This window comes from Pieris brassicae, chromosome 1 (genome assembly GCF_905147105.1).
Source record: "Pieris brassicae chromosome 1, ilPieBrab1.1, whole genome shotgun sequence".
Taxonomy (NCBI): Eukaryota; Metazoa; Arthropoda; class Insecta; order Lepidoptera; family Pieridae; genus Pieris; species Pieris brassicae.
In genome coordinates this window covers 10054307-10067774 of record NC_059665.1, presented here as the reverse complement: position 1 = coordinate 10067774, position 13468 = coordinate 10054307, and the positions used below count along the sequence as shown (strand labels likewise).

At 33.5% G+C, this 13468-nt stretch overlaps 2 protein-coding genes across 2 annotated transcripts in view; one reads left to right on the top strand and one right to left on the bottom strand.

Moving 5' to 3' along the window:
- LOC123707333 (innexin shaking-B) overlaps window positions 1–1592 on the bottom strand; it is a 70464-nt gene extending 68872 nt beyond the window's left edge. Inside the window, exons 1-2 of the mRNA XM_045657337.1 lie at window positions 1504–1592; window positions 375–511 (exon numbers count right to left, since the gene is read on the bottom strand). Of these exons, the coding sequence (XP_045513293.1) occupies window positions 375–511; window positions 1504–1545 (179 nt within the window). The 5' untranslated portion in view covers window positions 1546–1592. The remainder of the gene's footprint in view (window positions 1–374; window positions 512–1503) is intronic.
- Window positions 1593–8975: 7383 nt separating this feature from the next.
- LOC123707350 lies at window positions 8976–13215 on the top strand. The gene is made up of 6 exons (XM_045657349.1): window positions 8976–9139; window positions 10275–10429; window positions 11341–11431; window positions 11971–12117; window positions 12426–12545; window positions 12979–13215. The coding sequence occupies exons 1-6, from the start codon at window positions 9074–9076 to the stop codon at window positions 13207–13209; spliced, it is 810 nt and encodes a 269-aa protein (XP_045513305.1). The 5' UTR covers window positions 8976–9073; the 3' UTR covers window positions 13210–13215.
- Window positions 13216–13468: the final 253 nt, after the last annotated feature.

Below are 13468 nucleotides of genomic sequence, written 5' to 3'. Positions count from 1 at the left end.
AATAAGGTACATTCTATAGTAATAAATTGGTGGTTACACCAACGCCAACAAAAAGCTTAATAACCCATCCTAAAATATTTTACATTGATCATAAAATTTATATTTTAAGCTAAATTATTGACTGGCCATCAAATACAATAATGTATATTCTTTTCCAACGATCTAACAATGGTACATGGAAGAGAAATCATTAATGAGTTATAGATTTAAGCTATTTACGTTGAGTTATTATCGTTACAATTTGAGTATTTAAACAGAAGTTATGTTTTATTATTTAGTACAAACCCATTTAATTTCAAGTTGACAATAGCGCCATCTAGTTTAAAACTATTAAACTACGTAGTGTCTCTGCAGCTTGCACTAATGTCACTCACCTTGTATGAATGCAATCTATAGGATTGCCCACGAGATGGCGTGTTGTTAGAGCTGCGCTGGCAGCAAGCAATGCTGCCGTTGTGGCTCCACAGTGTAGGCGAAATGCTATTGAGTCGATTTTGGGATTTATCCCTTGCTGCAATATCAAGAAATTGTTAGTACCTATTTTAACCTTACGCAAAAAGAGGGGTATTGGTCACAAACACTCATGTAACCGGAGCTCTTAGCGGGTAAAGAAGTTGAAGGCAGTTTTTTTAGAAGGCATATATACTTATACGTACTTAACTTAACGATGTGTTTAAGTTTATCAATCAACATTATTAATATCATGAATTGTATAATTAGTTATAGACTGAATAAATTCGTAAATTCAGCTAAGTGTATCTTTAAAATTTCATCTGCCAAAGATTATTAATATCTTCTTGTCTAAGTAATACAAAATAATCTGTTTTTATTTATGGAATCCAAAAAAAATGAGTTATATAACGCATAAAAACAAAGCTAAAATTTTACATTCATTTTCATTCTATAGAAGAAAACGCTTAGTTAGGCAAAAATACCCATTATGATTACCCAAATCGCGGTTGGCCAACCTCGAAAACCAGAGACAAAAGACACAACATTATTATTGTCCTTGACATTTTAAATATCTTTTCTGTCATTTCAATCGACGTTTAATAGATTGTTTTTACTCGTGGGCACAACTTTCAATGGGCGAATCTCTTAGGCTAATTCGAAGACTCTAGAATTATTTCTAGGAGACAAACGAAAATCTCTCGAACGAAAATCTTAGATTTCTTGAAAGTAGGCTGAAAGATTGTCTTGTTACCCAGCACCGACGGTGTATAGAGAAGAAACCCCCTGTGGGGCATGAGCCTTACGTTGGGAAATACTGCGTTAAATGTCGGGCCTGTCTTATATCTATTTGATAAACGTTAATTTGTTTTTCATCTCGCTTTCTTTTGGTCATAATAATCAAACATAATCTTCATTACTGGCACCATTCCGATAGCCAACTACAGTGTAGCTGCCCTGTGTCGTAATGTGCAGTCAATAGAAAACTATGTCGCTTTTTCGTGGTCATAAATGTCAGTACTTTTTCCACTAGAGATAGTTAAGCCTACTCACCCCTCCAGCGAGTAGCGCGTAGATGCTGGTGAGGATCTCCATGGGCCTGCGCGGGTGTGCAGCGCGCTCACGCCGCCGCCACGCGCCGCCCGCCCCCCGCGCGCCGCCCACACCGCGCCCGCGCCGCCCCCACGCAACACCTGACTCTCTGCGACACACATAACATTATTTCAACACCAGCGAATAAAAATGCTAATCCTCATGTAAAAATTTAATTTGAAAAAGCATAATCTACAATGTAAAACTACTTTAATGAATGGTAGAAGAACAAAACATAGAACCATCAATCGTTAAATTATTCCTATTTTAAAACTAGCCTTCGATCAGGCTAATATTAGATCAAATTCTATTTTACTAGAGAATCTATAAAGTACTACAAAGTTATAACGACAAAATCTAGACTACAAATTATTAGGTGAACGTAATTCATATATTTTGTCATCAGTGTGGGAGCAAATCAATAGTTTGTAATAAATAAGGCTTGGTCCGGCTTAAGGTTGGTACTAGGCAGTTAAATAACAATAATCACACCGCCGAACTCTAGAACGACACCGGCAGAATTCGAAGTATTTGAAGCTATGTAATAAATTATTCACCAGTATATCCCTTGAGCTAGCTTTATTTAAATGCTCTAATTTTGATTTAAAACGCTATATAGAAGTATTTATTACGCTCAGTAGTCTAAGTCAGTGAGATTGTATGGATATTTGTGACATAAACGAAACAATGAATAATATGTTATGGTAATTCTAATCATTGTTTCAAAATACTCTAAAATGTAAACTGTAGTTTACTTTCATAAAAACATGCCGATTCCACTGTTTAAACAAGAGTAGTCATTTGTCTTTTTTTATCAAAGTATAAACACTGCAATTTGACTGATTTTTATAAGAAGTGGCTATACTAACATTGATTAAGGATCACATTTACTTTGGAATAAAAGGTAAATATTTAAATAGCATGCTTCATCTAGTGCAATAGATAATAAAAAAGCGAATAGTACATTGCAATGACTTGTAACATGCAAAAATATTTGTCAAATAAAAATATTAGGTTTAATTTTTAACTGTTTAAAGCAAAGAAGAAAATAGCGTTTGAAGTTCGTCGTTTACTAAAGTCGAGTGAGCACGAAACATGCAAAAATTTAGGAATATGATCAAGGCATGCGACTTGCAACACTCACCAAATTAATGATAACGAAATCCAACAATGGCGCGAATTCAAATAAAATGTGGTAACGAAAGATTAGAGCGCGAAGATTAACTGCCGCTCGAGCTAAGCCTCAGTGAGAACTAAAAACACAAAATCCAGAACACCAGTACAGATTCACAGATAAACCAACGCATTTTATCAACCGACGAAATATTTCTTTTCAACACGACAGTTATACGCAAATTAATTGGGCCCTGAACGATCGCTACGATAAAATGATTATTTACATTCTCGTTAAATTACAAACGGACACAACATTAACCTCTTGATGTAGGTTGGCAGTAACAGTTAAAAAAATGAATAACGCAACGCTTCTCAAATCCCATGGAACATCGATTTTCACATTAATGTACCAGCAAAAATCGAATTTGGATACTCTCCAAAGTGTCCACTTTCTGTTGATTAATGTATTGCACAGAACCTTTATAGTTAAACTCCTCATTAAATTTCCTTGTTTACTATAAACGCATGACGTTTTAAAAGAGGTCATGGCCGTAGTTTTACGCCTAGTGTGATCCCGTAAAAGTTTCTTTCGCAACTTTTCTATTTACGCGAGATTGACGCCTGAGACCTACAAAGCATTAAACGGTGTTCGTTTACATTCAAATTTAACACAAGAACCGAGTTTAAACTGGATATTATATAAATAAAGATTGTAAACGCTGTCAAAAGCTGCCCACGTGTCAACATCCGAAGAAGATTGACGGCAGAACAACTGCGTTGATTTGTTGAGAAAAATACTCTTTGTATGTGATATCCCGTGACTCAGAAATATATCGGGATCTCGGTCAAACGTCTGCTGAATGGTATGATCTGATGGTGTTTATATAATTTAATGGGCAATTATCAAGTTCTTTGAAAGTCAAATTCAAACATTGAGAGCTATTGTGGTTTTGGGAGGAAGGATAATACGCCGACGTTTTTGGTAACGTAACCTTTTTAATTACAATTTCACTTTAAATGTATAATAATTATAAAATGCAGAAACATTTTTATGTAAACACTTTTTGCAATGTATAAAAATCTAATTCTGACTGTTCTGCATAGTCTGAACCCAAGTAGAAAAATAAAATATTAGCCTCTGACGCATTTTATAATTTAATCATCTACTATGGATGGACTTTATTAATTTTAAGCTAAATAATCATAATTACACTAGTCACCCGCATATGGATAACTTGGGATTACGTCGTAACATTATGTAAAAGTAAAAAAAACCGCTATGGGTAAGAAATTTGTATTTTTTTTTATTATATCATATCTGCAAGCCAAGTCGCGATGAAATAGATATGTAATTTTAACATTAAAATTGAAAAGAAAGTTTTACGTTTTGTTAAAGTCGCAAGCTTCTATGTGATCATAGTGGATATTACATCCGAATTCAGCAGATCAATTCGTTTATCGATTGCAGCGTCTGTAGCTATTATTACCTACCACGAAACTACACATACCTTGATTAAATACAGACCTTGAACTAGAAATAATTCACTAATGAACCATCTACTAAAAATAACATTTCACCTTTAGAACATGTTCTATCTTTACCACGTTGCGTCTGACTAACGCGGAAATATTTGTCCCTATCAATCAATTATCTTGCAAGTTTAGGTGTCTGTCCTAAACTATAACAAGGATTATATCATCATGATCCAGCAAAATCGGCCGTCATTACCGCTAGTTATGCTGCCTAGCTATTCTGCTTAACCACGTTAATTAATGTCCTATTTGACTGGATACTTAGCATATAACTAGTCTGCCATAAATACTGTTAGATAAAACTTTTCTTTTCTTCAACTTTTTAATTATTTTGAATTTGGCACGCGTATATTATTTTAAAAACTTCTTTCGATTTTGCGCCTTTTCACATATTTTTTTCGTGTTCGTCAAATTACAATATGGAATGGGGTGTTAAAGAAAATAGGATCGCAGTGATCAGCTTGCACAAAGTGGGTACGTCATCATACTCTGTCAGCGATGGTTTGGTGGGGCGTGTCTTTTTAAGGAGTCACAAAACAACATTTTTGTGAAAGATGAGTGAAAACGAAAAGCCAAAGTGTATCAAGATACAGTCTTGGATCATGTTGCAAAACCTCTCAACAATACCAATGCATGAACTACCCAAGCCTGGCTTGAAACTAACGTTCTGGACTTTATAAGAGCTGAAGACTGGCCCTTATCTAGTCCAGATCTAGACCCCTTAGACATAAAATTATGGTCAGTTTTAGAGGGCATAGCCAGCTCTAAACGACACGGTGATATTGAGCCTCTTAAAAAATCTTTGGAGCAAGCAGTGGCGAAATTTCCCTTGGAAACAGAGCGTAAATTGAAGTGGCCAAACAGATTTAAGGCCTGTGTAAAAGCCAAAGGTGGCCATTTCGAATAGATTTTTTTTTAATATTTTGTGCTAATTTATAGGTATCAATTTTTTGATTTTAATAATATTACATTACTTCATTTAAAAAAATTATTTTCATTTGTAACAGAACTTATGGTTGAACTAGGTACATCTATACATTCATTTACTCGCGTTCGATGAAAAAGGGTACTTATGACTTTCACACGATATATTAGTTATACCATAGCCATACGTTGTAACACATGACTCATTAATGGAGTAAAATCAAGACAAGACTATGAAGTGAGGAAAGAATACCGACAACTAAGTCTTAGCAGAAACTACGTGTATTAAAGTACTTATTGTGTAGTTATGACAACTTTATCTGTAGTTTAAGTTAAAGTTAGAGGACTGCATATACTATAAATTCTCTACTTGTGAAGCTAGCTGACAGAAATCAATGAAAGTGCCGATTTCTTAACTATTTTAGCAACAGTTTTGCTAACGGTTTGTATATATGAGCTATCAAATGACCCGCCTATAAAAGCGGACTATATATATAAATAAAACATCAAATTATTTCTTATAATTTATTTTAATTCTCATAAAGCTAAAATAAATTTAAAAAATATAAGAAGATTTATAATAAATTATTATTTTAAAAAAGCGATTAATAGTCAGCCAGAAGATTTATAAAAAAGTCACATTTAAAGCTCAGTATTTAGTAAAGTATTTCGCGCATGCATATTCATATGCTTTTCATAGCCCACATGAAAGATATGAAATCACCTGCGACTACTGAATCTCTGAGCGCGGACTCCTGCGTCGGGGCGCCCTCCGGACGTCTTTCCCATCGGGTGGTTGTGACAGCTTAGCGGCTAGCCACGCTCAAAGGGCGCAATTCGCCATCTAGCGAGTACCTACGACAACTAAAGAGACGCTTTATGTCGGTATCTTTCAGAGATAGTAACGTGGTTTACGTTGACCCAACTTATGTTGACATTTTTTCCTAATATTTGACGTCTCGTGAACTAGAACGAATCTAGAACGTTTTACATTGTTTAAACTGCACACTGGTGACAGAATTAGTCAGTAACATTTTACGCGATGTATTCTGATAAAATATTTTTTTTTTAAATAAGACTAGTTGCCTAATTCTAGAGCAACCTTCACGGTTATTTGAGGTAGGGATTAGAACACGTTGAAGCGATATAAGCCTCTTAATCTCCCTCTTTCGTTGTGTGAATATATTTCTGTGTTCTCCGACTTTTAGTCGAGGGCAAAACATATTTTTCAGTGCCTAATACACACGTCTTTTATCAAAAAAATTAGTCTTACTGTAACTAAAGTCTCTATTTCATTCCGAGTTTATGTAGTTACAAATGTGGTCATCATTTGTTAAGACAATTTAAAATTATATTATACCATCTTACGTCATATATCGAAAGGTTACACTGTAACACAAAGTCTTTCTATCAGAGCATCAATACAATTTAACAGATAGAATAAGTATTAGTTTTCGAGTATAACATGGGATAATTTTTCTTGGTGAAATAAGTTCGCGAATATACGATTAAACTTGCGCGTAGTTGGTCATTTGAATTTAGCCTAAAACAGTATTTAAAAAACAAAAAGGTGGTTAATCTTTCACTAATGCTTGCAAAATTACACTATTATCATCATTATTATCATCCAAATCAGTTGAACAAATCCAAACATTAAAATTTGTTTTATAACGCTTGTAAATTGAGTAAATTGACATTCAATACTAGTATTCATGAGACTTTAATGCGTTCCTAAAATATATGCCCTGATCTAACATTGTTACAACATTCGCATCGGTTTCCTGGGAATTGATGACTTCGGTTACAACTAAATTTTACGTTTAGATTGTTTGTTCGTGGCAGACTAGTATAACTTTATAATTAAGATGAGATTCTACCGCTGTAACAATGTCTGCCACATTTAACGACACAGATATATAATAAAATCTGGGTATCCAGTTAGATCTATTTTTCTTACAGCCATATAACCAAATTTAATTATCTTATAATTTAAATATAATATTAATATTGAGACATGAATGGAAAATCACAAGAACCTTTTTATACAATCGACACATCGAGCTTTCAAGCAGCTATAGTTTCTTTTCCATAGAAATATCTTTCGTAAAACGCCTGTCAAAAAGTGTAGCGGAAATTGAATTCGGTCCTCTGATATTGCGGATAACGGAGCATTTTATACTCCCCAGACCGTATCATTCCTACACATTTTGTATTTAAAATATTTCACGTACAATATAAAACTTTGAACTATTGTACTATTTGTTGATTTCCACACATGAGTCTATGCTACCTCTCCACTAAAACGTTTGATGGCTTATGTACTATATAATCCATGTCAAGTTAATCATTTAACAAGTAAAGTTTACAGCATTATAATGACTAGTAATATTATATAGTTACATATTTACATGGTTTAAAAACAGAGCGTGCTTTGCAACTTGCACATGTAAAAAATATTAGGACATAATACAAATACTTTATTTGGTTTCTTGAAAAACAAACTACTTTGTAAAAAAAATTAGCCCGTCGAGTAAGACATTCATAGTTAGTTAGTTAGTTAAGTTAACTTTCATGCACGAAAAGTTATTTTTGAACCGAAATAAAAAACAACTAGGTACCAGGGCGGTAGAAACGTGTGCAGCTTAGCATCATTTTGCAGGCAATCTAACTTTTACGACCTGCGATTTATTGCAATCGGCACGAAATATACAAATTTCATTTGTCATTCCGCACGGAAATCGTAAATAAATCCAGGAAAATCGTAGAACCTAGGATTACATTTGGACATTTTATTTATACGATCAGAGCACAGAATTAATGGTTAAGTCGACGATATCTCAAGCGATGCTTCTTCTGCCAAGACTTAGAAATAGTTTCATAATAACTTCGACCACAAAGTGGTTTAGTTTGAAAGTCATTTTTAAAAGAAAACGGCGATCTCTGTTTAAATTAAATATTTTTTTACTTTAAGACAATTACAACATACCAACTACCACTTTGCTTATGTATTAAATAAATTATATTTTGTACAGAATTAAAGAAACTTATCAAAATTAAACAAAAATGTAACAAGAATTTAATTAAGCGCAGAAGACAGGAAAAATTATGAATAAAAAACAAAACGTTAACGAACCATACAACAAAAACAGTAAAATAAAATTGGCGCATTCTTTAACCCCCAGTAAGATCAATTCGTATACAATAACCAGGATATCATAGCTGGCCTGCAAGTTGAAAGCATCCTAAAATGGGGTAAATTCACCCCAACAAGCCTTCAGGCAATTCAGGCGCTATTAGAACTCTCAACCACAGCGGAAACATAACCTCAAAATTTCACAAAACATTCCGAAATCCTGAACAATGACGTCATAAAAACAATCACTTTTTATTACATCGCTCAATTTTCATCTTATAAATACAATGAAAGGGAGCATGTACAAGGCTTTTTTCCTTGTGGATTTAATATTTTGGTTCTAATTCTAAATATGTATAAGAAATTGTTTCTTAATCAGAGTAATATAGATTGTTGTGACTTTGTGTTTTTTTTTACACAGTCAATTGTCATCAACAGCTGCTCTAGACCAATCACAGCCAAGTTGGCCTGATTCGCTGTTTGAAAATTTGATTGATTATTCATTCTATATTTAAATTTTCTCTAGTTAGATTTTACCTACTCTAGGACTAGGACTAATGGAAGATTAAAGATATGTTTCATACAATTCAGCGTTTTTTATTAGAATTCTTCAAACCCGAAAGATATATTATATACACAATTTCATAAACACTAAGCTAAACATAAATTAAACCACTTTAAAGCATATTCAATATAATCTAGTGTATACGTATCCTAAGTTATACATTTTTAAGCGGCTAGAGTAGGTATTTGGAACATTTTCGAGTACATTCTATATTCCGTGTGTAAAATGTTTATGTTTGTAAAGTGAATATTGCAGCTGCAATGGAACCAATTTGTTTTATAGTTGTGTTGGCAATTTTCACAAATGTTTGCGGCAATCCCCAAGAGGTTTCTTTTTTATGCTTCAATTAATTTATACTAGCAAATAAAGTGTCTTTGTTTAATGTTATTTAATAATTTATGTGACAGTCGAATTAATTATATTTTTATAAGTTAAATAGGCAGTGATGTTATACGATTTTAAAATCTAATAAAGGAAATTTCTAGAAATTCTTAATATACTATTCCCGTGTGACAGGCTTACTTAGTCTATATATAATCTATATAATCCGAAAAGGAATTAGTTCTCTGTGCGCTTTGAGTCCGTTGTGAGTTCAATAAGTCAAAATTAATTTTTGCACGAAATACCAAAGGGAAAATTGCTATATGTTTTAAATATTTCATACTGATATTTTGATTACAATTGAAGATATTTTTGTATAACGAAGCCATTATTGATTTAAAAAGATCCCTCGAAAACTAAAAGCAGTCTTTCGTCCTATGTGCTATGCTATGATGACAGACCGCACTAACCTAAGATTTTGTAGCTCAGTTCACACACAATAAAATTACATTTTCACTGACGAAAACGGCGTAGTAAAATTTTTAGTGTACAATTCTGGTTCCTGCTTATCTAGTTACAAGTTGTTTACATTCTATGTAAATTATATTTTGACAAAACAACAAGAAATTAATGGATTTTATTATAAATCTGATAAAAATAAACTAAGAAAATAACTCGCTATAAAGAGGCATAGAGCAAGGCACCGCTTTGAGAACTAAGTGAAATGTCAACTGTTTTCCCGCCAAGATAACATGTCCATTTTCCTTTATGTGGACAGTCTCTTTGTGAACAATTTTTGTTAGAAAACAACGCTGATTTTCTTTCTATGTGCCACAAACGTTTTGTCTTTCATGCTACATCTAATTTCTACCAGGCCAACAGCAAACGTAGACAGTATGTAATTATATATATCTTGTTTGCTTTATGAGACAGCGTGAAATTAATTGATAATTGTTTTTTTATTAATATTACGTCAAATATATCTGATTTGGAAGAATGTAGGTTACAGTAGAATTTTAATTCTGAAATACAAAAAGTTTGTATATCCTTAAATAACAAAAAATACTGGCCACTTGCTTTGAATAAAAAAAATTATGTGCCTAAATTTTATAAATAATTGTAACACATAAATGTTTTTAGATGTTTTTTCAAAACAATCGAAAGATAGCTAAAACAATTGTAGAAACACTTCAGGACTCAAAGTTTGATGAAGAACTACTATTTGACCTGAAGAAAGAGAACCAGGTCTACTTAAACAGAACCATGTCGTTACTCATCAAGTATATCGTTAAACGGTAAGAAATTGAAATAATGTAAATTCCATAAATTATAAACTATATAGACATTTATCACAAATCATTATGTGTAGTAGATAAGATATAATCATCCAACCCACAACGGATATTTTACCCGGAACAAACTTAGAACCTGCCAGTTATATCCATGAAGGCGGTCTCTTTCTCTATTTCGAAGCTTATCTTCTATATAATATATAATTCTACTGTACGTGTGTATTTCACTGAACACCTCTTTAACGGTTGGATTGATTTGAATAAAAAAAAATTGTATGCATTTGAGTGGCGCCCTGGATAGTTCAGATTCACAAATCAGGCCGACAGATGGCACTGCAGTCTGCATCTAGGTTATTTATCTATACTGCAAATAAAGAGATGGTATATATATTAAAATTTTCTGTGCATGTGTTCGCAATTAAACTCCTAAACGGATAGATTTTCTGGAAATGTTTGTGTGTTCAAGTGGAGTCGAGAATGATTTACAAGACGTAACACGTGTGTACAGGACGTCTGTCGAATCCGCTAGTTTTCTTATAATTATTAAAAATAAAGATTATTTCAATTATAATATGGAACAGTATACATTAATTCTAATATAACAGGTTTTGAGAAACCTTTGGTCAAATTGTACCAGAACAATGAGGAGGGACATGATTTTTGTTTTGTAATTGAGATTTTCAATAGGTCATTTTAGGCCCTTAATGGCTTACAATAAGAGGTCATGGTAGCTGACCTTTCTATGTTAGCGTAAAACCATTTGTCAGAAACAAATGAGCTTTTTCAAAAACGAGGTTATACTATTTTGCATAATGAATGTATCGATTGCATAAGACGTCATATTAGTGGGAAATACGATGCTGGGCTGGGGTGGGCGCTCATACAATTTACTAACTACATATTACAACTTTCAGCGAAGTAGACAACTACAGGTCTAGAAGGACGGACGCAATCAGCCGTAGAATTTACTCTTCCCTTGTAATGAAATTAATTGATATCGCAAAGGTACTATAAATCTTAATACCTGCAAAGATTATCCTGAAATCAGATCCGACATGTACCTGCAACCTACATACAAGTCTGACATAGAATTTCCAGTATTTGGAGCCAGATGCAACCCGGAGCAACAAATTGATTTAGAATCTTCAAAATTTATTCCACTTCTGACAGAACTATTAACATGTTTAATTTTATTCGAGGATATTGTTTGTAGACTTTCATTTACTTCCAAAGCGATATAGACAAAACAGTACTCAAATACCAAAGAACTATTATAAATTTTTTTGTACCAAACAATTCTCTATAGTTATTAATAACAAGTATTTGTATGCGAATAGATACAGTGTTAGATGCGCACAATGACATAACATCCATTGGTGTACAGCAGGGGTCGAACCTACATCCTCAGAGCCGCACGCTGAAGCCTCCAGGCCAAACACTTGCTACAAGCGACAATATCAATTTATAATTGAAGAATATTTTTTTTAAACTCTTCCCTAAAAAATAAAGTAAAAACTTCGGTAAAAAACAAATGGATTTTTAAGGATTTACCAAGAAACTCAAGCGCAACGAGTCGAATCGACACCGCCCACAGCTACTACATTACAGTCGAAAGTAAGGATATGCATGATCAAATGGCAGATTCTCAAGTTTTCCACGCATGCGCCAGATTGTATGACATTATGTTTACGGTAAGTGCATCTCACAATGCTTTTTATAAGATGGAAGGCAAATTGAAAGGATTGCTAGCATATATGGGCCCGTCTTAAAGGGATGTATTACTTCAGCGATATAATGACTACTTTATTATTTCCATGAGGAAGTCCATCATGAGACCGTTCACCATCACTGGCAGTCTATTGTGAGCCAACCATTATGATATATAAAAAAATATTACATTTATATTTCATTCTTTTTCTTGATTTTATTAATATATTTTATTAAATATCTAATGATAATATCTCTAATGATAAAAGTTAATCTAATTCATAATTTCCAGGCACCGAGAATGCTCTCTCAACTAGGTAATCTGGATGATTTGACTCCACGTATCCTTATTCGGAAATTAAGAGAAATGGAAATCAAACCAGTTCACCTTGGAGTCACTCTTCTTATTCAGGTAAATATGCTACTAAAATCATCATCAAGAATAGTTTTGGCTTAGTGGTCCGTGCGATTCTGATCCCTAAGACCCGGGCTGTGCAACAATGGACTTAATGTTTATGTGCGCATTTAACACTCATAAGGTGAAAGTAAATATCGTAACGTAACCGACATGCCTTAGAACCAAAGAGTCGACGGCGTGTATCTGTCACTGAGAGAAAGACTAATCACCTACTTGTATACCTATTAAGAAAATACAAATGATCACAAAACTAATATCGAAATCGGAGACTTAAAAGGTCTGGCGCTATTGTTTCTTTTTTATTACTCATCAAAAATTATAAAAATAAGTAGAAACTTGATATAGGACTAGTTTGAAAAGATTTAATCAAGAGTGTAATCGTTCAGGCAAAGTTTACAAGAGTGTTTTTTTCTTTTTATTTCTTCAGTACAACCTCCGAAACACAATCAACTTTGCTCTTCACTCAAAAGCCCTGGAAGTCCTTTCCACAAAGCCTCAAGAAGTTGGACCCCAAGTGATCGAACTACTAAAGGCTCTAGCTGCACGCCTATTGCCAATAGCTGAGTTACTCGACATCCATTTAGCACACTCTAGTCCAGCCTTTAAAGACACCTGTCCAGCAACATGGCTCGGTATTGTTAATAATAAAAATCCTTAGCCGTCCTGTGCACCTTTTTTTTCGTTTTGGTATATAATTGTAAATTCAAAAACGATATTGAATCCTTGGAATTTTCTGAACAATATTTCTTATTTCTCTTCAATATTTTTTTAATTCAGTTCATAATGTTTTGTTGAAAATGAATACCTGTATTCGGCGGTCTTCACCGCCTGTAAATACAGGTAGGAAATGGACACAGCACGTTTTGTTCGAAGCCAATTTTGGGTTGATTTCGATGTCTGATTATCACATGTAAACT

Coding starts and splice junctions, on each gene's coding strand:
- LOC123707350 (XM_045657349.1), top strand. CDS start 9,074: ATGGAACCAATTTGTTTTATAGTTGTGTTGGCAATTTTCACAAATGTT. Junction 9,140..10,274: donor TTTGCGGCAATCCCCAAGAG/GTTTCTTTTTTA, acceptor AAATGTTTTTAG/ATGTTTTTTCAAAACAATCG. Junction 12,546..12,978: donor GAGTCACTCTTCTTATTCAG/GTAAATATGCTA, acceptor TTATTTCTTCAG/TACAACCTCCGAAACACAAT.